Source organism: Cuculus canorus, chromosome 11 (assembly GCF_017976375.1).
Source record: "Cuculus canorus isolate bCucCan1 chromosome 11, bCucCan1.pri, whole genome shotgun sequence".
In the NCBI taxonomy this organism is placed as follows: domain Eukaryota; kingdom Metazoa; phylum Chordata; class Aves; order Cuculiformes; family Cuculidae; genus Cuculus; species Cuculus canorus.
Window position 1 is genome coordinate 3,851,008 of NC_071411.1, and position 25,226 is coordinate 3,876,233.

At 42.7% G+C, this 25,226-nt stretch overlaps 1 protein-coding gene across 3 annotated transcripts in view; it reads left to right on the forward strand.

Moving 5' to 3' along the window:
- USP4 (ubiquitin specific peptidase 4) overlaps positions 1–25,226 on the forward strand; it is a 33,746-nt gene extending 8,520 nt beyond the window's left edge. Inside the window, exons 7-22 of one of the 3 annotated variants that reach the window (XM_054076104.1) lie at positions 539–682; positions 1,313–1,430; positions 3,848–4,021; positions 6,226–6,384; positions 7,521–7,745; positions 8,507–8,590; positions 9,352–9,446; positions 18,558–18,749; positions 19,304–19,392; positions 20,278–20,493; positions 20,568–20,638; positions 21,213–21,328; positions 22,188–22,337; positions 23,053–23,156; positions 24,033–24,121; positions 24,730–25,226. In XM_054076104.1, coding sequence (XP_053932079.1) covers positions 539–682; positions 1,313–1,430; positions 3,848–4,021; positions 6,226–6,384; positions 7,521–7,745; positions 8,507–8,590; positions 9,352–9,446; positions 18,558–18,749; positions 19,304–19,392; positions 20,278–20,493; positions 20,568–20,638; positions 21,213–21,328; positions 22,188–22,337; positions 23,053–23,156; positions 24,033–24,121; positions 24,730–24,831 — 2,128 coding nt within the window. In that variant the 3' untranslated portion in view covers positions 24,832–25,226. Of the gene's footprint in view, positions 1–538; positions 683–1,312; positions 1,431–3,847; positions 4,022–6,225; positions 6,385–7,520; positions 7,746–8,506; positions 8,591–9,351; positions 9,447–15,299; positions 15,432–18,557; positions 18,750–19,303; positions 19,393–20,277; positions 20,494–20,567; positions 20,639–21,212; positions 21,329–22,187; positions 22,338–23,052; positions 23,157–24,032; positions 24,122–24,729 lie in introns of those variants that run through there. The other 2 variants (XM_054076105.1, XR_008451581.1) reach the window with 2 other exon arrangements.

Sequence of the window (25,226 nt, forward strand, 5' to 3'; positions counted from 1 at the left end):
CCAGGAGTGTTTTCTTAGTAGCAACTGAGCTAGGAATGTGCCGTGCATACATTGCAGTGTGTCTTGTCTCCAAGCTGTGTGGTTGCATCAGTTAGGCTCAGTAACACTGTTTTATGCCCACCTTGGTTATCATCTTGGTAATTAACCTCTGAGTGGCTGGGCTGGGTTAGGTGGGGAAGGACTGACTGCCACTGTTAATGTAGGACAAGTGTTTTGTCCTCTTAAGATTGGGATTATTTTGCTTGCGTGTTTGAAGGTGGTTTACTCATAAGCTTAAAGCTTGCTTCCCTGTCACTCCTGCCATCTTTCAGTCTGGGACCCAGTTTTGCTTTAATCAAGAATTGTTACTCCTGCTTCTGTTACTTTTGTCTGAGGTTTCTGTTTCAGTGAAGTGTTTGGAAGTGTGGTCACACAGATCAGTAAATTCTGTGTGTGGGAACTAACTGTAAAGTGGCAAGTCCTTGGAGTTCTGTGGGTGGTGAGGTTGCGGGTGAAAAAAGTAGTAGCACTGTTTCTACTTCTTTTTCCTTTCTCCCAGATCAAGCACTGCAACTAGCAGAAACTTTACTACCTCTTCAAAATCATCAGCAAGTTCTTATTCCTCAGTGTCTGCCACTTCTGTCATTACTAACGGTGATAGCAGTAACTCCTATGGACTGAACAACTCCCACCTGGGCAGGGGGTAAGAGCAGGAATGTTCTTTTTGTTTCTCTGTCCTTCGTGTGAATGAGTGCTCTGTGTATCCTTGCCTGTATAGAAAAGGAATGTGGTGGTGCCCTATGTTCTGCTGCTCTTGTACACTTGTTATCAAACTTTGCTTTTGAAACCACTATGTTCTGCTATTCCTTGCTCACTTGCAAATGAAGCGCATGTTCCAGAGCTTACTAACTCCTAGGGCATTGCCTGATTCTGAGAGTGTTTGGAGTTTGAGGGAAAGGGTTATATTCTTCATCTGCCAGTGTTGTAGAAGCCTTTCCAGGTAGAGATCATGATTTTATTATTAGCTTTTACGGTAGATCTTATAGTCTCTTGCTACATTAGAGTAGTGTGCTGTGTACTTGTAGACAGAAGAAATTAATGTGTTAGGAGCCATAAATTAATAATACTGTGTAACGATTAATGTTTCTGAATTTAGCACATAGGCTGCACATTCCTGGTAGTCAATATTAGCCACTACGAAGGAGCAGAAATGTGTAGGCTGGTTAAAAAAAAGTCATTAAACAGTTTTTTGACTCATATTTGATGTGAATTTTAAATAGTATTAAGAATCAATAAACCCATAGTGGAGTTCACAGTGTTGTCTTTCTTCCAGAGGTTCTGGATTCGCCTGTAACTCTTACAACTGCAGGGACAGTGCTCCCCTGTCGCAACCTGGACTCTGTGGACTCAGTAACCTTGGAAATACCTGCTTCATGAATTCTGCATTACAGGTAAGAGTTGGAAAAGAGCCCTCTTTAGAACTAAATATGTTCTTGCAGAGATTGTGGATTAAAATTTGTGGAGAGAAAAGCGTGTTTTAATGTAATTCAGCGAGGAGACTGCACCTGGAATAGGGAAGAAAAAAAACAACAAAAAGAAAAGCCCCCCAAAACAACAAAACCAAAACAATACCAAACAAAAAAAAATAATCAGCTCATATTTAGTTTGGCTTATGCATAGCATATTATTACTATAAACCATAGTAGGCTGGATCTGAAATGCATGGCTTCTGCAAAGGCTGTGAGGCAAATCATACTAAACAGGTGCTTGACTGTGACATAAAATCCTAATGCTGAACTCTGGCAAAAGTGGACTGACGTGAGCAGACCCTGCACACAGTTCTGGGCTCCGTGTTGAAAGGCTCCTCAAAAATTAAGAGTGTGAAAAGCCATGGGAAGGGTTCTGGGCGGTTGTTTGGGATGGTAAGGTTGTAACGGTTATGCAAAGATAGTGTGAGTATATTTAGCTAACTTGATCTCTTAGGTTTGTTTGGTCCATTTAGAAAATGGAGAAACTTACTAGGGATAGTTGTTTGCTAAGGAATTCAAACAACATATGAGCCAACATGTATCAACCTTGATTTAAGCAGAGGGCAGAATTCTAGTGTGGCACAAGTGTTGTGTAATTACCTCTGTTGTTGTAGAGTGGCTTTGAAAGCTAGAGTTGGTCTTAAAGCTTATAATGCAGTATGTGCATGGTATTCAAGATACCACAATAAACTTGGACTGTGTTACTTTATTGTTCAACAGGACTTTATTTTCACTTGTGGCACGGTAACCTTTAAACCGTATTATGTTCTCTTGAACTTTCTAGATGAGAGAACTTTTTTAATTAGTTCTGATTATCAAAGTAACTTAATCCAAACATGCTTCAGTCTTAATTTTATATGCAAACTATTTGTGTTAAAGACCAGCTACTTTCTTTCTTGTATTTTCCGTTAGGCTTTAATTTTCCAGGCATCAGTCTTTTGAAATGCAGATTTCCGCATTAGTTGAAGTGGTGCACAGGCATCTGCTACAAGTCCGGAAATTTCAGGCATTGACAAAGAGCCCAGTTTAACATTTTATTGGTGTTACAGTGCCTTGAGGTTCTAGTAGTGCTGATCGTTATCTCAGTTTTGGCTCTTTTTGTTCACATATCTAAGTGAGGCAAGACTTGGATAAGTGTGACTTCTTGCTATGAGCTTTGAGTCTTTTATTGATTTGAGGAAGCAACTTCCTGTGCTGGTTTTACTTGTGTCCAGAGATTTACAGTGATGCCCCAGGATGTATTGAATCATTACCATCATACACTGATAATAAGTATGTAAATAGGAGAGTAGATATGGAGTATTCTCCCTGCCTTTAAACTTTGCGAGCTTTTTGATGGGGCTATTTGTAATGGCATGTGGTTCTTTGTAGGACAAGTATAGCTTGTGCTTCAGCTCAGGGTTGAACAAGGACCTCTTTTATTTTCGCTGTTGCTTATATATTTCAAGGTTAGAGCGTGGATATGGGTTATAGACTTGAGAACATTAAGATGACATTTCTAAAGACCCTCCTGACCTGTTCAGATTTCTATGTAATGCATCAGTAAGGTAGCCTACCCTACCACCTCAGTAATGTGTGGGAAAATGAATGCATCTCTGCTCAGTGTGCATTCATTGTAGGATTTGGTGAGTATTAGCAGGACTGTGATTGTAAACTTTAATCTTCTGGCAGTTGCAGGCTTGGTTTTGTGTCAGATTTCAGCATTATAGCAAGAGGTCCACTTGAAGTGTTAGTGGAAATTACAGAACAGATTAACAAATGTGGAGGAACATCGCACCCAGATATCTGGTTTTTTTTTTTTTTTCAGAGGGTTTCTTGCTCATTGCTTTGAATTATTAAATACAGTAACTTTAAATGAATTCTTAAAGTAATTTTGCACCAAAGAAGTGGAAGGTGACAAATGTGGTGTCAGTTTAAAGACATTTCTGAAGGAGAACCAAGGAGCTGCAGACCAGTGAGCTATGTGCTGTAAGCGAGGTCGAGCAACAGAAACTGCTCCAGAGGGGAGGTTTGCACTGCGGACAAATGCTTTGGGTGGAAGAGGATTCAGTTAGGCATCTGCAGAGAGAACTCGTATTTGAGAAATGAGCTGTTAATCTTTTCAAGGCTTATTTGGTGGTGTTTCTTTTTTGTTTGAACCATACTCTTGAGGTGCAGTGGTTACAGCGTTCCACCCTCCCACTAGTGTTTTTTTACAATAAATATGTACTCAGAGTGAGTCTCACCAGTGTCATTAGTATCTTAGTACATTTTCTGATGTGAAAGCTGGGTTTATTTCATTGTTCCACAGATTTATTGTCCTGTGCAGTGAATTAGTTTTCTTCATTTTGTTTTTTCAGTGTCTGAGCAATACCCCTCCGCTGACTGACTATTTCCTGGAAGATAAATATGAAGCTGAAATAAACCAGAACAATCCACTGGGGATGAGAGGAGAAATTGCAGAAGCCTATGCAGACCTCATTAAACAGATGTGGTCTGGGAGACAGTCTCATGTGGTCCCACGTATGTTTAAAGTAAGTACTCCATGTTCTTGTGCTTAGCTCTTTTGACAGAAGAAACAGGGAAAGCTAATACACTTTCCCTATACTTTGGTGTTGTGAAAGCAGCAATGACAAAACTCCTTAAGTGTTGTTTCACGTTTTATGTAAATGCTTTCCAGGGCACAGGGAGGAACTTGCCAGTGAGCACTGTCATACCTCAGAATTGGTTAGAGTCGTAAAATGGTTTGTGTTGGAGCGGACCTTAGGCATAATGCAGTTCCAACCCCCTGCCGTGGGCAGGGACACCTGCCGCTGGATCCTGTTGCTCCAAGTGTATTCCAACTTGGCCTTGAACACCTCCAGGGATGGGGCAATCACAGCTTCCCTGAGCAACCTGTGCCAAGTCTCACCACCCTCATTGTGAAGAATTTCTTCCTAATGTCTAAATCTCCCCACTTCCAGTTTAAAGCCATTCCCTCTCATCCTGTCACTGCACGCCCTTGTAAAAAGTCCTTCCCCAGCTTTCTTGTAGCACCCCTTCAGGTGCTGGAAGGCCTCCCCAGAGCCTTCTCTTCTCCAGGCTGAAGAGAAGGTTACAGTGTTAGATGTCTTGGTAAATGATCTTCAAGCCTGAGAGCTGTTTACAGATGCATCAAAATAATGTTTACTACAAAACTGGGCAAGGTCATGTGAATTGCCAGCTGTGAACTTTAATCAGCAAGAAAAGGTGTGCAAGTTATGAAGTTAAAGAATGGAATTGTAAAGTATAGAGCAAAATGCATCACCTTGTCTATAGTGTTATTTATTGGTATAATGTTCCCAGTGCTTCAGTGTAAAGAACTGCTTTCAGCTGAAGTGCTGCAGTATTATATGAACCCGAGAAAAACTCTTAACTATGTAACTTGTTTAAATGTAAAGCAAAGTGCTCCAGTGCAGAGCCAAGGTAATTAAAGTACACAAGGAACACTAAGAGTTTGCTTCTGCAGTGCAGTCTCTTTACGCTGAGGAAGAGTAGCATCCCAAATGCACGAAATAAGCAGTGAGCTGATGTTAATGTAAATGTGCCTGGTGTTGCTATTCAGGTTTTGCGTGGTACCATCTTGAGGGTATCTGGCTTTCAGACCTGGAGTAGAAGTCTTGTGGACTACAGGAATCTAAGCTCTGTGTACAGAGTCACAGGTAGTTCTGAAACAACAAGATATTGTTGAATTTCTGTGACAGCAACTGAAGTTGCTGGCACATCATCCACCACTATTAAAGTTGTTCTGTACGCTTTGTTCAGAGGAAATACGTGAATCTGTAGTGGACATCAGTAAAAGTGCCTAAATGTGGGCTGTTCTTATTTAAGACTGGAATAAGAATTACTCTTTGCTTCCTGGTATGGGATTAGTTGTGACTTTTCTAACAGTTGTTTCTGATTTAGTGACAATGTTAACTGTCTCTGTAATGTAAGCAGCCCTTCAGTTTGGGCTCCCATTCAGTTGTCATCGTGAGTGGCTAAAATATACTAAGCTTAATTCTGCAGGTGTGTTGGACTCTGTGTTTATGAAAAAACTAGTGATGGTCACTAGGACTGACCACTCCTTCAGATAAATGTTGGTTCTCCCATGGGACCACTTTCTGTTGCTTTTTTTAAAGCAGGAACACTAAATGGCAGTGTTGTGAGAGCACTTATGAAACAAGAGGCTTTGTATGGGTGTGCTGTTTCTGGCTCTCACTGACTCAGGCTGTTGTGTTTCTTAGCTTCATATCACAATTTTTAAAATAGCTAGATTACCACAGTGAGGATTTCAGTCTTAAAGCGAGCTTTGTTAGTTCCTAAATATTTTCTGCAAGCATTTTCAGTCTTGCAGTTCCCCTGCTTTGAGGTGCTGCCTTGCCTTGCAAGTCTGCATTGTGGGAACTGTAGGTTTCTGAAAGAGAAATTAAAATACAGAATGTCAGACATTTTTTTTTGGTATTGGTTGTTTGCAGGTTCCTAAATTAATATTGATAACTTAGATTCCTAGTGTCACAGCACTAAATGCATTCTTCCCCCTCAACCCTACGGGGAAAAAATAAAAACAGTTAGGAAAATTATTCCAGCACCCTTACTTTCTTAGTGTCAAGTTCACTGTGGTCTGCTGCTACTAGCATCAAGTAGCATGGAGTTGATCTCTGCAAAAGCCAGAACGTGAATGTGTTTATTTCTGTCTTTTACGCACAGGTAATGCTTAACTCTTGCCTTTGTGTTTCAGACACAGGTTGGCCGATTTGCTCCTCAGTTTTCAGGATACCAGCAGCAAGATTCGCAGGAGCTCTTGGCTTTTCTTCTAGATGGCTTGCATGAGGATTTGAACAGAGTGAAGAAGAAGCCCTACTTGGAGCTGAAGGATGCCAATGGCAGACCTGATTCGGTATGGTGCCGTTTACTTGAGGACAGGGCAGGTAGTGCTTCCGAGGAAGCTTATTGGATTTTGTGGTGCTTCCTGGCCTTCCTGCTCATGGGCCGCACAAACATCCTCTCTACAAAGGAGTGTGTCTGTTGGGGGAGAGCCCTGTCACGCTTTATGGCCTGACTGACTGTTCATAACACAGTGGCTCTAACTTGCAGCAGAACATCTGTTCTTGTAATGGCGTGCAGGGAGATGTGCTTATGGTACAATACTGACACGGTTCTGCAGTGAAAAGGAAGGAAGTTGATCTTGTGACATAAGAGCTACTTAAAAGTAGGCTGTAGTTGCTACCATAACCTTTTCTCCTGACTCCCACCCTCTTCCTCTAGGTGGATTGAGCAGCAGCTTTTAGTATCAGTCTGAGGAGAGTGCTTAGTGTGCAGGCCATCATATTTGTGTGTGGCCTTGGATGGGACTGGGAGCATCTTCAGGTGGAGGTGTCAGAGTGCCCCTCAGATAAGGAGCTGAACGTTTGCCCTGGGCACAGGGTTATAAGCAGACAAACCTGCTGTCCCACTGGTAGACAGCAGTGTGTCAAGTGAAATGCCTGCTATTGGATGCCCTTAAGTGGGGAGTTTATAAGTTGTATTGTAAAAGTCTTCAAGGGATTGTAATTTGTGTTCTTTTATACTTTTTGTGAGATGTGTACCAGCATTTTCCTAGAAGGAAAGACTCTAGTTTTTTCAGAAGCTGTAACTACAGTTGTCTTCCAAAAGCAAGGGGCAGCAATCCGTTACTCATGGAAGAGGGAGGAGAGTGGAGTGTGTCCCCTTAACAGCTCTCTGTCCTGAGGAGCAGCGTGTAACCCTGTCGCTGTCCCCTTGGCTCCATCCGTGCTTCTGGCACCGTGTGCACCAAAGAATGCCGGACCAAGGGCTGCGCTGAAAACAGAGGTGTTACATTTGGTGACGCAAGGCCTTAGTTTCACTGAGGAAAAAAATCCCAGTGTGTTGTGCTGGATGCATGGGTGGGTCCCCCTTTTTGTTAAGTTTACCCCCAGTATAAAGTTTCTGAGTTTTCTTTGATGCTGGTGCCTGCTGTGCCATGGAAATGTTGGTGAGAAATAACTTCTAATATGCATATTTTCCTTTTTATAGGAGGTGGCAAAGGAGGCCTGGGAGAATCACAGACTGAGGAATGATTCCATCATTGTGGATATTTTTCACGGTCTTTTCAAATCCACCCTTGTTTGTCCCAAATGCTCCAAGGTTTCGGTGACCTTTGATCCCTTCTGTTACTTAACGCTTCCACTGCCCTTGAGGAGAGATCGTCTCATGGAAGTTACCCTGGTACACGCAGACCCACAGCGCAGACCTGTCCAGGTGAGTCATGTGGAAGACCCAAATTTCTTTGTAATCTGGGCCTTTCTGTTCAGTTTTAAAGTTGAAACTTTTCAGTTAATCTAAAGGACATTGATGTCCACCTTTGAGTGAGGTAAAATGGGTATTTTCAATGTAAAAACTGGGAATTTACCATATGAAATCAGAGGCTTTGTAAAATATCAGTTTCTGATACTAGGGTCTTGAGTCAGCTGGAAGTGATGAGCTTACCGGTGTGTGATGTATTGCTCTCTGGAAGCAGCAGTGTGTTTGCACAAGCACTGCCCCGTAATGGCTAAAACAATTGGTATCACAAATCCAAAACATGACACCATATAGAACAATGCATGGTGTGTCCTCTTCAGGGAGAACCTGGGCGTTTGATTCAGTCTGAAGGAATGTCCAGAACCAAACTCTTAAAATCCCATGAATACAGCCTGTGTTGATGACGTTGCCCATCGAACAGTGGTTTGAGTGGTCTGACCTGCTTGGGAGGGTTAGTTTGTTTCTGAGGGTTTTTTTTGTGTGTTTTACTGTTTCTGAGTCTGACTGAAGCAAAAGACTAGTAGTTTAAGGCTCTTTGGTTCCCTGCAAATCTTTGCTTTGCGAGGGAGAGCTGAGATCCATAAGACCTTAAAGTGTGTGGCTGTACCCTTAATCTCAGCTGAACCGTGATAAAATTCAAGGTTTTGTTTCCGTTTTCTTGTTCTCTGCCTTACATCAGTTTATTTTGCCTGGTGTAAGTGTGATATCTTTGTTTCTAGTACCGGGTTGTGGTGCCGATGATGGGGGCCATCTCGGATCTTTGTGAATCACTCTCCAAACTGTCTGGTGTTCCTGCAGAAAATGTAAGGATAAATACAGCGCAGTAATTTTGATAAATGTTTGTTTGAAGCATTTTTGGCTTAGCTTTTAGAAAGGTGAAAAGATAAATTTAATGAAACAGTGACAAAACTCTAACAAAGTTTGCATGCTGCTCTTTGATTGTAGAATAAAAAGGTGCGTGAAACAACCTGTGTTTATTCTGATACTTCCATTGCAGTAGGGAGGCTTACAAGAAGGGGCAGAAAGCTAGCCCCCACCTCCAAGATTTCTGATAGTGTAGTTTCTTAGCTCTCAGAGGTGGTCAGTGTCTGGTTTGGGTCCACCTCTCTTTGGACATCCTTTTAATAACAAAGGGATCAGGTGAGCTTTTCCAGAGGGAATGGTTTTGTGGGTGTGGGGTATTTTCAGGATGCCAGTGTAGCACTTCAATTGATTTCAGTTAATTATAGATGTGAGTGACGTGTGTCTGAAATCTTAAGCCTGTTGTCACTTTGATATTGGGATCTGTGCTGCTGTTCTCACCAGCCTGACTTGCAGCTGTTGGAATTGCATCGCCTTGGTACCCCTGTAAAATCAGTCTATTTGCTTAATTTTTCTGATGCATCGTAATGAATAGAGATGATTATCTGCTGGGTGCTCTGTAGATAACAGCACTGGCGTTGGTGTGCTGAAAATTGTGATAAAGAACAAAGAAATAAACTTTTGCTTGAATTTAAAGTTAGTTTGCCTGAAATTATGTAAGCTTTTATTATAATCTCTTTGCAATTATCACTTGCTGTTCTAGATGGTGGTGACAGACGTGTATAATCATCGATTCCACAAAATCTTCCAAATGGATGAAGGTTTAAATCATATCATGCCAAAAGACGACATCTTTGTGTGAGTAAAACGGGAAGATGTCTTGATGAGAAGAATGCTATAAAACATTCACTTTGGTTTCAGAATATAAAACCTGATTTTTGTTTTTATTTTCCCCTCTCAGTTCCTAATCCTTCCTGTTGACTTTTTGTGTGACTTAGCAGTAATGCAGTTCTTCTCCTAGCAGCAGATCAGCATGTGCAGTGTTTAGTAGGTGTTTTTTGTAACACAAAGGAAGTCGTGGCCCTGGGCAGTAATGAACTTTTTGGTTTGTGTTCTGCAGTTTGAAACTTTCCAGAAGCCTATTTCAGGGGCAGTAGTCTGTGTGGATTACACTTCCACTGGCATTTTTAGGTAAGCTCAGGTTTACTGTGCTTATGCTCCAAATCAGCCAAAAGCCTCGGAGCTGTTATATTAGGACAGCATGAAGCCTGAGCTGTTGTACTCTGCCTCTCCTGGCACTCACCATCGTTGTTACATCACCCAGGTAACCATGACTGGAGGATCTTGGTAGACTCTTGACTGGCGCTTGCACTATTTGCGTCTTGGCTGTGGTTGTGAGGGCCATCAGCGAAGCTGAGGATTTGGTTGTGCTTGATGTTCTATATACGTATGGTGGATGAGATGTCTCTAGTCATCTCTGAAGTCTGGTGAGGGGAGCAAAAGTCATGTTCCTCTATTGCAGCTAGGAAGCTAAAAGCGTTGCACGTGAAGTGCAAAATGGACTTTAGGGCTCAGAACTGAACCTGGGGCTTGTGAGGTCACATCTATCCCTTCCCACAAGTCCACTTTTCCTTGTGCAAGAGTGTTCCAGTGCAAGGATGTTGCTTCCGTACAGTTGTTGTGCTGGCGTGCTGTCCTGCGCTGCTGCAGGGCGTGCCTTCCACTGCGAGGACCGCGGTGAGACTGCTGAGTGCTGTCTGTTGTGCTGTCTGTTGTGACCTTGTTGCTGAAGTGTAATGCCAGAGTTGTCCTGGATGTTCTTGTCACGTTGTGGCCAGTTAGGATGTGTGTGAGGGTCATTTGGCTTCTGTGAAATGTTTTGTGAAGTGTTAGGTTGTAAGTAAGTCTGTCTCCAAAGCCAGTAAATGATTGAAAAAAAAAGAAGCGTGATGTTACAATGGGAATTACAAAAATACCCCACTTTTCTGCAGGCATAGCATACTGCATGTCCCTCCACAAAAAAAACCTGTTCAAGTTAGCTCTGCTCTGGGGTGGGGGAAGCATTTGCTCCACGTGTATTTTCCTTTGCAGTCACCACTTCTTTTTATGTGCAGACCCAGCTGTAAATGAGGTGACGCTGTGAGTCATAGAGGGAGCGAACTGACCCCGGTTAAAAATAACCTTCCAAGGAAGAGGAGAGGTAGCAGGAGGAAGTTTTGCTAATCCTGTTTTTCCATGTAAAGCATCTAAGGTCTTTTCAGCACTGTGAGGCAAGAGCAAGCAGCTGGGCAAGGATTAGGAGAAAGCTGCTCATAGGAACTCCATTTAGTGAATGGTGCTGCCAGGAAAAAGATCCATAGTAATTTTCTATCCCACAGCTAAAACCCAGCCTCCTTATATTGAAAGGGAGTCTTGTCTCAAAAGCACAACAGAGAAACATTTGTTCATAAGAGTAAAGCTTTTTATTTAAAGGCAAATGTGTCATCACTATTATTGTGGACATCTGCTTACCTGGTCTGGTAAAAATCTGCTTTTAGGTGTTCTAAGATTTAATTAAATCATTTGAGAAATGGTAGTAGGAAGTGTGAAGGTTCTTAAATTCCGCTCTGTTTCCGTCTATTAATGTCTTGTATCGGCTGAAGCGGGTGTGAAGAGAGATATCGACAGTACATCAGTTTTGTGTTCGGTGCAAAGGGCAGTGATTGGGGTGGGTCTTCAACGAGGTTTCTGAACTGTAGATTTGAGTGATTCTTCATAGATTCTTTTCTTGTGGAGCGTGAGGTGATCAGGCTCTGAGTGTAGTGACACTGGTGGGAACTTGGAAAACTGTCACTGGATTTAATAATAGCAGTGTTAGGATTTTGGTTAATTGGCCTTTTGCAAACTGATGACATTAAAGAGATGCTGAAGGCATTTATTTATCCATCTATTTTTGTCTCTTCGTGTGTTGTGTTTCTAGGCTCTTTCTAAGAAACTGTAATTTTCTTTAGTTTTTCCTTGCAGAAGTGTAATGTTTTTCCTTTTTCCTTTCTTTGTATTTAGCCCATAGTCTGAGGAATCCTTGAGATTTCAGTGAATTAAAACTCTTCAGTAAGTTTGAAACTCTTGTATGATTTTTTTTTTTTTTCTGGCTTTCTAAACCATAATTAAGACTGAGAATTTTCTGAGTTGTTTTTGGAGGGGCAGTATTGTCTGTTTGAACTTCAGACATCCATTTCTGCAAAAGTGCATAACTTCCTAAGAAATGTGACTATTTGTGTCCTGCTGGCTTCAAAAGTTGTTTTCCATTGGGGAAAGGTACTTGTAGCCACGGAGGTGCATCTCTGCCTCCTGTTTCTCGCAGAAAGGATGATTTTTTTTTTTTTCCCTCAAAGTCAATGAAGCACACTTGAGTACCCACTAAAAAGCATTTTGTTCTTGAAGTTTTACACTAAGGCTGATTCTTTAGAGAAGTGACAAGAGAAGACTTTTGTGACTTGAAGGATGGCTTTGTGTGCCTGCATAGCCCACAAGAGTGTTCAGCTTGGAAAAGATCATCTAGTGCTGCCTGGTGATGTAGCTGTGTTTTGTATCACTAGTGACACTGAAAAATGTGTGTCTCTTCTGTTTCTGAGAGAAAACTATCTTTGTATCAATAAATGAAGGGGAACAGCTGCCCTTTCTAATAAAGTTTAACTGTGTAATGTTCTATAGTGACGGTATTTTCACACAAAATTCACAATTTGAAATAAATAACAACCTAAACCAGATTCAATAAATCATGCTAACCCATCAAGAATTTATTTGCACTGCACTTAGGCTAGATTTTGCCATAAGTGAGACTTTCTGAAGTGTTAAGTCGGGCTGACAAGGTAGCGATTGATTTGTAAAGAAGGAAGAAACCCTCTGGAAGCGGCATGCCCACTGTCTTGAGAAGTTTTTCTGAGATTGGTTTGAAAGTTGCTTCGTGTAGTAAGACTAAAACGTATCAGCTTCTATTCTGGGAGGACAGAAGTTACAGAGAAGATGAGGTTTTTAATAGGATTACTTACGTTACAAGTCAAATAGGAAAGCTGCATCGTGTCAGGATATTGTGCTCACTGCAGCAAAGCTTAATGAGAGGTAAGCCAGCTCTCAGGTGGGAACACCAAACCAGAGGAGGATATCTGGTAGTCATGGTTCCTTTTGCAGGGCATGTTCTTGGCTACTAAACATTAACCTGGATGTGTTTAAAGTTGACATATAACATGCAATCTGGGATATGACTGAGGACCATTAGTTGTTTATATTTAAATAAAAAAGGTTTTCTAGAATCAAAACATCTCTCTGAAGTACTTGATAGTCACTGTCCTGACGTACTCGAACTCTTTCCTAATTCATGTTTTATTGATCCAATCCCTTTTTATATACTGGGCATCTGTTTTTATTTTCCAGTAATGTCCAGTGGCAAGACTTCACTGTGGGCAGACTGTAACGTGTACATCTCATTACTTATTTTAAGTGATTGAAATTAGATGCAAAGTTTCTTTCACTGGTTAGAAAACGAAGTGCAAAGACGTGAGCAATTCAAAATAGAGTTAAATCAGTACAGCATATTTAGAAATAACCTTCTCAGGTGCATTCCCCACAGTTACATTTTAAAATTGCAGATTGCTCAGTGGTTCCTAATGATTTTTGAAGTGCTTTTCTGAAGGATTTTGGTCTGCAGTCATTTAATTTGAGAGTCTTTTCATTTATTCCTCCCTGATAGCTGCACTAAGAGGATTTTGGGAGAAGCTGTGATGAAAACAGCACCCTTCTGTGCCTTGTGCTTCTGTTTAAATCATCTTTTTAATGGTATAACAGTTTCCTTACCTGAAAAGTACTTCTCCAGTCCACTGGCAGAAGAAACCAACATTGTGTTAATGATCCGTGGTTGTTTGCTAGAGTCTAAGAATGCAAAGAATGAGTGTGTGGTGACAGGGAGGAATACAAGGCCCCTGGACTCTGACTTCATGAGCAGCTACCATCAAATCTTTGTTCCTTGCTCTCCTTCTCTCCCCCTAAACAGGACTTTTCTCGGAGTCCAGCAGATCTTCCACCCTGTGATCACCTGGGTGACTCTCTTCTGTAACAGAAATCAGTTGTTTCAATGGTTCTAAAGCTTTAGAGTCTTGTAGTAACTTAAATTGGTACTTCTTGCCTTCAGTACCTTTCTTAGTATCACCTTAATGTGTCTCGGGACTGAAAAATTTAAATACAAGTGGTCAGTCTCTTGCAGCCTTTTTCCAGGTTTGCTTTGCTGAAAGCACTTGTCAGGGCTGGGTCTGCATGTGACAACGATGTCCCCATTGGTTCAACAGAGTTCTGATTTTAGACTGTTTGGACACCAACCAGCAACGCAGGTCTCAATTCGAAACTCGGGAAAGGATCTGATACTGTAGAAGATCTGTGCCCCAGGAGGGATGGAATTTAAAGAAAAAGTCTCTCTACTTGTGTGTTGTTGTCTGGCATTTGACACCAATGTGAAGTCTCAACTTTTGAATTAGGCCCCCATATTGATTGGTTACTGAGCAGTATATCGATTCTCCTGAAATGCTTCAGTTGTATCACTGAGCAGGAGCTCGCCCAACGTGTTGCAGTAGGAGTAGTGCAGCTGGAACGTGCTTTATTTTTCTTATCTGTGGTTAGCAGAGGACACAGTCTGCAGGCACAGGTATTGTAGTCTGCACTGTACTGTAGAACACTTGTGAAATATGTGGTACATGGCATATATAAGGTATTGAGCTTGCACCCTTTTTAGGTGGTTTCAGTGGTTGGAAAAGCTGTATTTTGGGGTTTTTTTTTTTTTGTGTGTTTTTACTGTAGGGAGATGAGGCAAGACATGTTCAGCTTTCTGTGATTTTTTTACAGGGCACTTTGGACACCATGAGACAGGCCTTGAGAATTTTCATGTCCCACTAAAGTGGTGGGTGATGCTGAATCTTCAGGGGGAAGAGGGCAAGAATTGGACTCCATTTAGAATTTGAGTGGACAGTAATTTGGAAAAAAAACCCAAAACCGATCTGCCCTTGTTAGCCAAGATAGATTTTTCCCTTCCTGCTGCTCAATTTCAGGCACATCTATTCTTGTGGTATTTTACCCTTCCTGTTGTGCTCTCTGACAGTAAAACTTCAAAAAGAAGAAATTCGAATGTTACTAGGCTTCTTGATACTTGAGTAATTTTAAGTGACTTCCAGATGCATCCCGAAATGAACCTGGCTTCTTTTACACAAAAGGACAAAGGACACCTGGAAGAGGAGAATTTGGGGCTAGAATTCCCCAAGCCTGTTCTTTCTTGAGGCTTTGCACTCATCTCTTTCTTATCATAACAGGCTTGGAACAATGTAGTCCTGGTGCAGGAATTGTCCATATTTAGCATCACGGAACAGGTGAGATGCTCGCAGAAAACCCGTTTGATAGAAGACTTGAAGCAGGATCAGCAGCACAACGTGTAGGGGCAACGCAGCCCGAGAACAGTGGGAGTAGCCCGCTTCTCTCAGCGTTGTAAATGTTTCTGTCAAGGCGTGTTGTTCCTGCAAACAGGCAGGGAGAACTGTGGCGAATGGTCAGAAAGTCACTTCCGTAAAGGTGGTCTGCAAATCAATTTGTCAGCGTTAGTTCAGTGTTTGTGCCGAATGCTCTCATTTTCCAGGCTAAGCAGAGAACAGCATTCGGCACATCACCGAAATGCTTACTATGTCTTTCTCTTAGGTTCTGTGAAGTCCAGCCCCGCTAGGACCTCCGGCTCCCGCTCCATTGTAACACCCACGCATGCACCATGCTGGTGATGTCACATCACCCAGGGATCCTGCTGGAGCTTGGAGCCGGCCTACAAGGGGTCAGGTAAGTACTGCTTGAAAACAAACCCCATAGCCCATTTCAAGGGTATCACTCTGAGTATTTCTTCTTGGTTCTTAAGGCCTAAGAAGAAAAAAAATGTTTTGATGGATAAAATAGATCGCCCTGTTCTCTTAGCCTGGCTAATGGGGCATTTAATTTCCACAAGTATTGTTTGCATTGATAGAAGTTTCACAAATTGATTTGCAGGTCACCTTTAACCTATGAAAGAGTGCATGTTTGAATAAGATCTGTGTGGTTTGCCGTACATGCCGTGTTTTCTGCCTTCATAACATGCTGTGTATTCAATTGAGATGAGTTCATGGTCTTAAAAAAACATTGCTGGCTGCCAAAATGTCAGGTGTGTTGGCGTGACTGAGGCTACAACAACTGCTGAACTGAGTGACTTAGGTCAGCAAACCAGGCGATCAGGTAGTTTTATGTGAAACGTTTGAGATGTGCGGGAGCTTGACTGATTTAGGAAGTTCTTGCTTTCTCAAATTGATGTATTCTTGTTTGAAATGAGGGTTTGTGTCCCTTCCAAAATGAGCTTGGGTTTTTTTTGAGCGTTGTAAAAATCTTACTAGTTGTATGTCCTCATCGTTTTAATCTTTTTCCTCTGTAAGACTGGCAAAATCTGCTTCCACAGGGCAAACTACTGTTGTCTGAAGAAGTTACTTTGCATTTTCTTACCTCCTAGTTTACTTGTTTGTGCACGTTCTGGTAGTATGGGCGAAAGTAAACAGATTAGGAGTATTTACACTTCCTAGAAGGGATGAGAATACATATAGCATGTTCACCCGTGTTTTTTCCAGTCATCTGTTCACTCTTATTGTTGCCTTTTGAACCTGTTGTAATTTCACAGCAGCATCGGTTGGTGTGCAGTTGCAGTCCTCTTCAGGAGGATCTGTTTGTCAGCTTCTGCACTGGCTTTTTTCCTACCCTTCTGTGTTCTCTTACACAACATACTTCTTTTCTTGGTTGTTGCTATAGGCTGACTTGTGATCCACATAGAGTTTTCCAGCTGGAACTATCATATATCCCAGCACTTGGCAGGGAATGTTTCAATAACATACAACATACATATTATCCTGGTGTTTAGCTCAGAATATTTTATGGTTCCAGTGCCGTGTCATGTACCTCTGCCTTCTCTTTCTGTAGCTTTTAGTGCTCCTGTGCACTTGCTTACCTTTAGTTTGCAAGGGAACAAAAGATACTACTTCACTCCTCACTGCATCCTTTCTGAATTATAACCAGAGCCCTGAAACCTTCACAATGCTGATGGAAACTGCTTAAATCCTACTCTATTGCTTAGGAGTTTTCAGACACTTTTCAGAGTTTCATCCGGTAATTCCTTGTATCAGCTCTACAGCCTTCCATAAACTGTAGGTGAAGTATTTTATCTTAGATTAAAAGGGGTGGCTGTTGCTCAGGAGACTCAGAAAATGACAGATCCTGATTCTGACAGGTCTGCTTCTTGTACTAAAGCTGTTCTGAGATGGAGTGGGTTGAGGGGCACTTGAGTAACCAAGTTTGTTTCAATGGGAAGTGTGCGAAGTGCTCTTTTGCAGAGTGTTGCAGGGGTACAGTGTGCTGCCTGTTTGTGATGGATGACGCTTGCGTATGGGTAATTCTTAGCTTTTTCTGTCCCATCTGTTCCGTCGCATGGACAGGGCTTCATTCAGGTGTGTGAGGGTGGAGTATAAATGGGGCTGCGTTAATTGCTGCTTGCAGAGTGCAGCGTAGGAGGTGTGAGAGGCAGTCACAAGGACGTCAAGAAACATGTGCATGTTATGTATTGATGTGTTTCACAGGAGTCCAGCCTTAAGGTCTCATAGGAGCCAGAGTTAATTGTAACTGATGTTCTAGGACTCGGTTCGATCTTCTGTTATTTTAACAATGCTAGTTAAGATAATTAATCTCTTTGGTGCTATTTCTCAGGAAACTTTAGGAAGTGTGAACTGTATCCAGTGCTGGTGTCTAGCTGAATAGCTTTGACAGCATAGAAAACTTCCACAGCCAATTATGCTTGTCTGTCTTAGGCTGACTCTTCTCTCTGATGCTCTTGGTGGGCTGGGATTCTCTGGAAGGATATCTTTTTTCATGTACTCTACTGTGACTCAGTGCAGGCCCCAAGCTGGGATCCCTTTTTGTTTAAGTAGGATGGAGCAAAACTATAACTCTGAAATTTATTCTCCTCTCTGCTCTACAAAGGCATTTTGTACACAGGAATAAAAGAATCTGTTCCTGAGCTCTTGAGAAAAGGGGACTAGCTGTTAACAGTTGGAACATTCAGATATGTGATTGTGGTGTTGGTTGTTATGTGTAGTGACATCTTTCATGAAATGTTTCTTTCTCTTTCAGTTTTAAGATAAGTCTGGGACAGGTGACTCACCAAATTAAAGAGCAGTGTGAGGTGGCATTCCTGAAAATTGATCTTGTGTAATGAATAGTCCTGAAATCTGTATCATGAGCGGACAATGTCATAGCGTGGACCATGTGATTTCTTTTGACTAGGACTTGTGAATATCTCATCAGCTGTTTCGTCCAGTAGCACAAGCTCCGTCTTGGTCTTCTCCAGAACTGTTTTCTTCCAGAATGTTTTTCTTGTGTTTACTGTCCTTGGATTTTTCTGTTAAGCAGATATTTGCGAACTCTTGGTTTTCTGAGGTGTTGGCTGCTCAGTGTTGTGAACTCGGGCATTAACTGTATGAGAGGCTGGGAAAATGCAAAGTCCAAGATAATAAGAGGGTTTCTTCCTCCAGAGGGAACAAGCATTGTCTGAAGGATTTTAAAGTGGATTTAGTATCTGTCACTGATGCAGTGACCTGGTTGAAGCAACATGTAATTGTCAGAGTAATCTCTTTTGAGGTGAGCAGCAATAGGAGTGTGAATTGCAAATAAAAACAGAGGGAAGGTGGTAGTTCAGACGGTAGTGGGTACAATACTGTGCCACTGTGAGCCATGGGAAGCGTTCAGGGGACTGCTCTGTAGCATGAGGACAGGGTACAACCCTTTTTGTCCTTCTCAGGAGGGCCTGGTGGAGAGACTTGTTGGACTGAGTTCATTGGTTCTACCTGCTGTGCTACTGGCACTGGAAATAACCCTTGGAAATACCTGTCTTTTGAACAGATATGAGGTTTGCAAGCCAAGTGAAGATGGCTCGGAGTGTGTTACTCTCTCTGTTTACTTTCGGGAAAAGACAATGAGGCAATCCAGCAGTACTTCAGGGACTGTACTCTTTGGTCAGCCACTATTAATATCTGTGCCGAAACACAAGCTCACTGTGGATCACTTGTACAGTGTGGTTTTGGAGCAGATCAGGTAAGTCATGTGTGTACCTTTGAATCCAATGCAAAGTTCTAGTGGTCGCTTATTCAAATACACTGCAACAGGATTACTGCACCCTTGTTAGCCGGAAGAGTTTTCCTGGGTTTGTGTGGATAGTATAACCCAGGATTTGCATTGTGTTAGTGTTGAGAGGCCCCAGAGTTATTTCAGGTTTTTTTGGGCTCTGTGAAAGCAGACTGTAGAGTAATGCTGGTGGCAGTCACAAGGGAGGCTGTCTGCTTGATGTTCCAAAACGGATCAGGAACAGAGCTCAGGCCACATTTTCCAGGGTGCTCAGATGGGGCCACTGTAACTGATTTCTGCCTTTCCCATCTACTGCCAGCAAAACTTGGAACAAGCAGTGTGAACAGACTTACTGAATTGTTGTTGTTTGACTCATTGAGAGCTCTTAGCCTGTAAACGGTGCTGTACAGGATAGATTCCAGTTTGCTGAGCAGGTTTGGACAGCAAGGTGATGGAGAGGGATGCTGTTGTTCTGATGGACAGCTTTGGTACCATTGTGTGACAAACATATTCCCTCTCTTTAGCCGCTATGTGAAACTCCCTTTGGCGCAAGAATACTGTGCCCCCTGCCCAGACAAAGGAAACTGCAATGGCTCCAACGGTGTGTTTGAAGGTAAAATTTCAGCGCTTAAAGCTTTTTATTAGCACTTGGTTTGTGCTCTGTGTGTTCAGCTTAAGCTCTAGCAGATTGCTTTTTCATGATGATTAAACCATGCTATTGCATAGGAGATCTGCACAGTATGGGGAGAACTCTTGTAGACAGTTTTCCTTCCCAAGATGATCAGATGTGTGTGAGCAGCAGCAGAAAAAGGTCCTTGTTTCCCTGTTAGGGGTTCAGGTGCCTCCCTCCAGAGGCAACTTCTTTCCTAATTCCCTTTGAAAAGTGATGAAAACTGGCCTTCTAGGGCACAAAACCAAATCCTGGAGAAATAAAGTGGAAATATTTTCTATTAATGGACCTGGAATCACAAGGTCTCATTCCTAGGTTCGATGCTTACAAGGAAGCTTTTAACGCTGATGGCAAATGCACGTTTCCCTTTTCTCTATGAAATGATTCACTTGTACTGCTGTGAGAGTAATAGCTCGAACAAGTTAAATGGGGAGAAAAATCTGCCCATCTTTCCCAAAGAATGGAAATAGCTTTTGTGGAGACATCTGAATAGACACCCAACTGTGTCCTTGCTGATCCTCTCTCGAGGTGTTTATTAAGGTGTGCTGTCAGAAGGCGCGATTGTTAACTACTGCGACCTCAGCGCTCTTCACTGTGTCCAATGCTGGGATATAAAACCCAGCACGCTATCTGGCATCTGCTGAAGTTAAAAATATGACTTCAGATATGTAGTGGTTGGCAAGCACAGATTTCTTATTCTGTGTCTTTCATTACTTTCTGAGTGATGGGCATGTGTCATAACAGGCTCGTGCAAACAGCTGTCAGTGTGAGGTGTCAGCCTGAACTTTCACTGCATCTCCTTAATGTGCTTGTCTTAAATTTTGTCAGGTGACATTGAAGAGATGGAGCATCAGGATGGTGGACAGGAAGGCAAGGAGAAGATGGTGGAAGCTGATGCCTGCCACTCTGAGGGCTGTATGCAGATCGAGTCAGCAAGAGACCTGCAGCCTTGCAAGAAGCAGTATTTCACATTTAGCCTTGTGAATTCCTCTGGAACCTCTGAGATAAACTCCATTGTAGAAGGAAAAATCTTAAAACTAAATGGTAATTGTTGTCTTGCCACCTTTTTTCTTCCTTCTCCTTACAGCTTTGCAATAAATGTTTCTTGTTTCTTGCAGCTTTTTCTGCAGTTGCTATTGACTGGGATTCTGACACACGAAGGCTACTTTTTGATGAGCAGGAGGCACAGGTTGTAGCACGCTCTTTTCATAAATCTATATGTAAACCTGTGTAGTACTTAAAAGATTACTGTGAATGGTGAAATGTATGTGTAGCTTCCTTCGTAACAATTGGAGTCACCAGCATGAGATATGCTTTCTTAAAATCTCTTAGTGATAAGGTCTGTAGAACTATAATTGCTGATCTGTTTTCAGTGTGTTCTGAAAAGCAGAGATTTTAGTTTCAAAGCTCAGTAGTCCCTATTGCACTCAACAAACCAGACCCCAAAAGGCTCAAAAGAAACCTGAAACCAAGTTCATGGAGCCTAGTAGAAAGCTCAGTATTCTGTCTGTGAGGGTTCTGCTGGATCCTGTTTCGTAACGGAATAACCTTTTGTTACTGTTATGCCAAAAAAAACTGAACCCCATCAAGAAGTAAGAACTATTGTATTTTCTCTCAGAGACTATTGGTGGCAGAAGGAAGAAGATGATTATGTGGGTGGGGAATGGAGGGCAGAAATGGGCAGAAAGTGAGGATGTTGCTTTTCATGATGCAAGGATTCAAGTCTATGTGGAATTGAATAAAGCATGTATCTCTCTTGCTAGGCTTTTGAAAAACATGGCAGTATGTTACAGCCTCAGAAGAAGAAAGCTGTGGTAGCCCTCAGAGACTGCATAGAGCTCTTCACTACTATGGAAACCCTCGGTGAACATGACCCATGGTAAGATCCTCTTTCTGCCTGTCATGTGTATTGTAAAATGCTGTAACTATTAGAGTTCACATTATTTGTCATGGAATTCTGATAACTTCCCAGGTCTGTCCTTCTGTCTCCATTTGTGAGAAGTCTGATCAGTTCTATAATGTCATTGAGTCAATGAGCTGCAGACAGGGGTTAATAAAAAAAAAAGTGGCAGTGGGCATGTAGCTGCCCAAGTCCAGGCTGTTTTTAATTCCCCAGCATACGTCTGTCTTCCAGACAGCATCAGAGGAAGCAGTTGTGGTGATAAAGTGTGAAAGCATGTGACTATCTTGGGTTGTAGTCCTGTATTCTAGCTTGAACCAGTCCCAAACTGCTCCTGACTCTATCAAAACCCCTTAGTCCAGAGGGGCTGGGTACAGCAGACTGTAAGTGACTAAAATGTGACTACTGTGTGCAGAAGATATTTGGAGGTTGTTTCCTAGCTGTGTAAGAAAATAATTTACTGTAGTAGGTGATTGTTTATTACTAAGTTCTAATCATGTGCTATCGATGTATTTGCAACTGTTACCCTGTTTGAGCTGCATTAGGTGATAATAAAGAAGCAATGAGACCTTTAAACCTTTCTCTTAAATTTACAAAATTGATTTTAATCTTTGTACAATGTTCAGTTACCGTGGTTTGTAGAGGACGTTTTGCCTGTAAAGTGAAAGGGCGTTGGGGTTTGGAAACCTCAGGAAATTTGCTCACCTGCCTATTGTACAAACCAAAATGCCTTCTACAAAACAGGGACTGTGCTTTGCTACTGACACATCTTCTAAGAGAAGGCCAGAAGCTTTCCCTTTAATGTTGTTCATTTCCTTATCTGTTACTCCTTCCTCAGGTACTGCCCTAACTGTAAGAAACACCAACAGGCCACAAAGAAGTTTGACTTGTGGTCGTTGCCAAGGATTTTGGTAGTGCATTTAAAACGCTTCTCCTACAGCAGATACTGGAGGGATAAACTTGACACTGTTGTGGAATTCCCTATCAGGTAGGATTCTTCCTCCAGCTAGGAAGAGCTTGGAGAAGCTGGTGAAGAGAAATCTACTTCCAATGTTGCTGTTGGATGGGCTTGTTATTAAAGCTGTAACTGGAACAGCTCTATCTTTGGATTTGAACTGCAGGACAACAGGCGTGATTTGAGTTGGTGTGGGAGGATTTTTTTGTTGTTAATGTTAACCTTAATCAGTTCTCCATGTCTCAAAGAACACTAGTTACTAGCAGGTACTGTTTCCTTTGAAATGAGGCTAAAACTGGGATTCTGCTGAACCAAGAGAACTTCTATAGAGAATTTAGCAGATTTGTTGGGCAGAGTTGCACTTGTAGTACTGAGGATTGCACAGTTGCAAGGTTGATAGTTAGTCTCATTCCACTGCTGCTTCTTGTCAGTGTGCTGCTGCAGGGTGAACCGTGTTCCTTACAACTTCTGTCTCAGTTTTCATGCTTACACGGGGACATGCTGAACTCTCTCTTATTCAACACCTCCTTCTAAATCTTTTGGCAGCACTTGATGTGTTTACCAGGACGTGTCCTGTGAGGGAGGGGTAACATGTCTGTTCTTTAGGCTGATAACACCTGGCCACTGAGCAGCAGGGTGCAGTGCTTCTCCACCAGTGCTGCCAGCTTGCAGAGCTTCACTGGTGTCATGCATCACTCTTTAGAAGGTGCTGGTTACTGGTGTACTGAAACTTTCGATTTCCTTCCAGGGGCTTAAACATGTCCGAGTTTGTCTGCGACCCAAAAGCTGGCTCATATGTGTATGACCTCATTGCAGTTTCCAATCACTATGGAGCCATGGGAGTTGGCCACTGTGAGTAACTGCTTCTCTGTCCTTTGCATGCAAGGAAGTGGGCAGATGGGTCCTGGGAGGGCTCTGTGCGTTCGAAATGTGCAGCAGCCCTTGGCAAGGGTGTCTAGTCCAAAACTTACTTGTATTCTGTCTGCCTGTGAATATCATATTGGGAGGTAATGTCCTTCCTGTTAGGATTTGTGGAGCAGCTTGGCAGTTAATGTAGTTTGCAGCTTCCTGGAGTCTGATGCCAGTGGCACCTTGGTTAGCAGTCAGTAGACTATTAGAGAGTGTGGTGATGTTCTGCAATTTGAGTGAAGTCAAGGCTTTTCAATACCAAACATGAAATTGTGGAAAGAAGCTCCTTACTGGAGAGTCCTGGGGAGCGTTGGCAGTGTATGCTGCCAGCTCCAAGACTCGGCCCTGCAGCATACCACAGTGCAGCTCTTTGTCCAGTGTGGGTGCAGCATTGCATCTGGACTTTATTCTAACTTCCTTTTGATTGAGGACTCTTGCATGCACTGGGTCAGATCCATTATCAACAGAAAACTTCTCTTTCATATTGAAAACTGTGAAAATGCAGTCTTAATCCGTGAGTTTGGTGGCTCTAGGGTGGTGAACAAATCACTGATTTTTATCCTAAGCTGCTTTGCCCTGTGTCTCAGCTGTCAGGGATAAGTCTGATGTGTGAAACGTGGTTCTAGACTAGCTGGACCAGCTAGCATGTTTTAGATGATGTGTATATTAGGAAACTCTGTTTGGGTAGTTAAGTGTCAACACTAGTTCCTCACCTTCTCTGCACACTCAATCTTCAGCATCGCTAGTGCAGTGCACCTGGTGTGGCATTACCTGCCAGTTTTCCCCAGAGCACTGAGCTGCAATTTCTTTTCCTGACAGACACTGCCTACGCAAAGAACAAGGTGAATGACAAGTGGTACTACTTCGATGACAGCAGTGTGTCGGTGGCTTCGGAAGACCAAATAGTGGTGAGTTTTTTTCCTGAGGCCAGTCTGAGTTTGTACTCCCAAGTGTCGTTCCCAGCCATTACATTTTCAGCCAAGCTGTGTGCATGCTGTGTTCAGTTTTGGGCCTCTCACTACAAAGATGTTGGGGGCTGAAGAACGTCCAGAGAAGGAGAACGGAGCTGTTGAAGGGGCTGGAGCACAAGCCTTATGAGAGGCAGCTGAGGGAGCTGGGGTTGTTTAGCCTGCAGAAAAGGAGGCTTAGGGGAGACCTCATCACTGTCTGCAACTTTCTGAGAGGAGGTTGTAGTGAGGTGGGTGCTGGTCTCTTCTCCCAAGCAACGAGTGATAAGACAAGAAGAAACAGCCTCGAGTTGCACCAGAGCAGGTTCAGATGGGATGTCACAAAAAATTTCTTCACTGAAAGGGTTCTCGGGCACTGGCAGAGCTTCCCAGGAAAGTGGTTGAGTCTCCATCTCTGGAGCTGTTTAAAAGATGGGCAGATGAGGTGCTCAGAGATACAGTTCAGTAATGGACAGGTACTGTTGGACTTGCTCTCAAAGGTCTTTTCCAACCAAACAGTTCTGTGATTCTGTGATTGTTTCAGATGGGTTTTCTTCTTTGTTTGGTAGACAAAAGCTGCGTATGTGCTGTTTTATCAGCGCCGAAACAGTGAGGAACATGCTGCCTCGTCTCCTCCCCAGGAAGAGTGTGACGGCATGGATACCAACTAAAGATCACCTCCAGCACTCGGCCATCACGCCAATGGTTGCTCTTCTAAAGCCATGCCTGAGGCGCCTGAAAATTTTTCTTCCTTCTGTAGAGTCAAGCAGAATATCTGGCACTGAAAGATTCAGTGCTGGGGGTTGCAGAATAGCACAGGAGAGCCAGGAATAGGTGCTGACCCTTGGGTTTTTAGAGGCCAAAAATAATATATTGGAGCTTCAATAAAGTTCTTTTTAAAATCTGGCGGAGCTGTGTGGCGAGAGGCAGGGGTCTGGGCTGAGCAGGGGGATTAAATCTGGGATTGGGAGAGGACAGCCTGAGTTGAAGGCCAGGTCATAGCGGAGCCTCCTGGAGGAGTATGGTGGGTATGGTTCACAGGTGTTGGGGCTGCCTGACAGCCCTC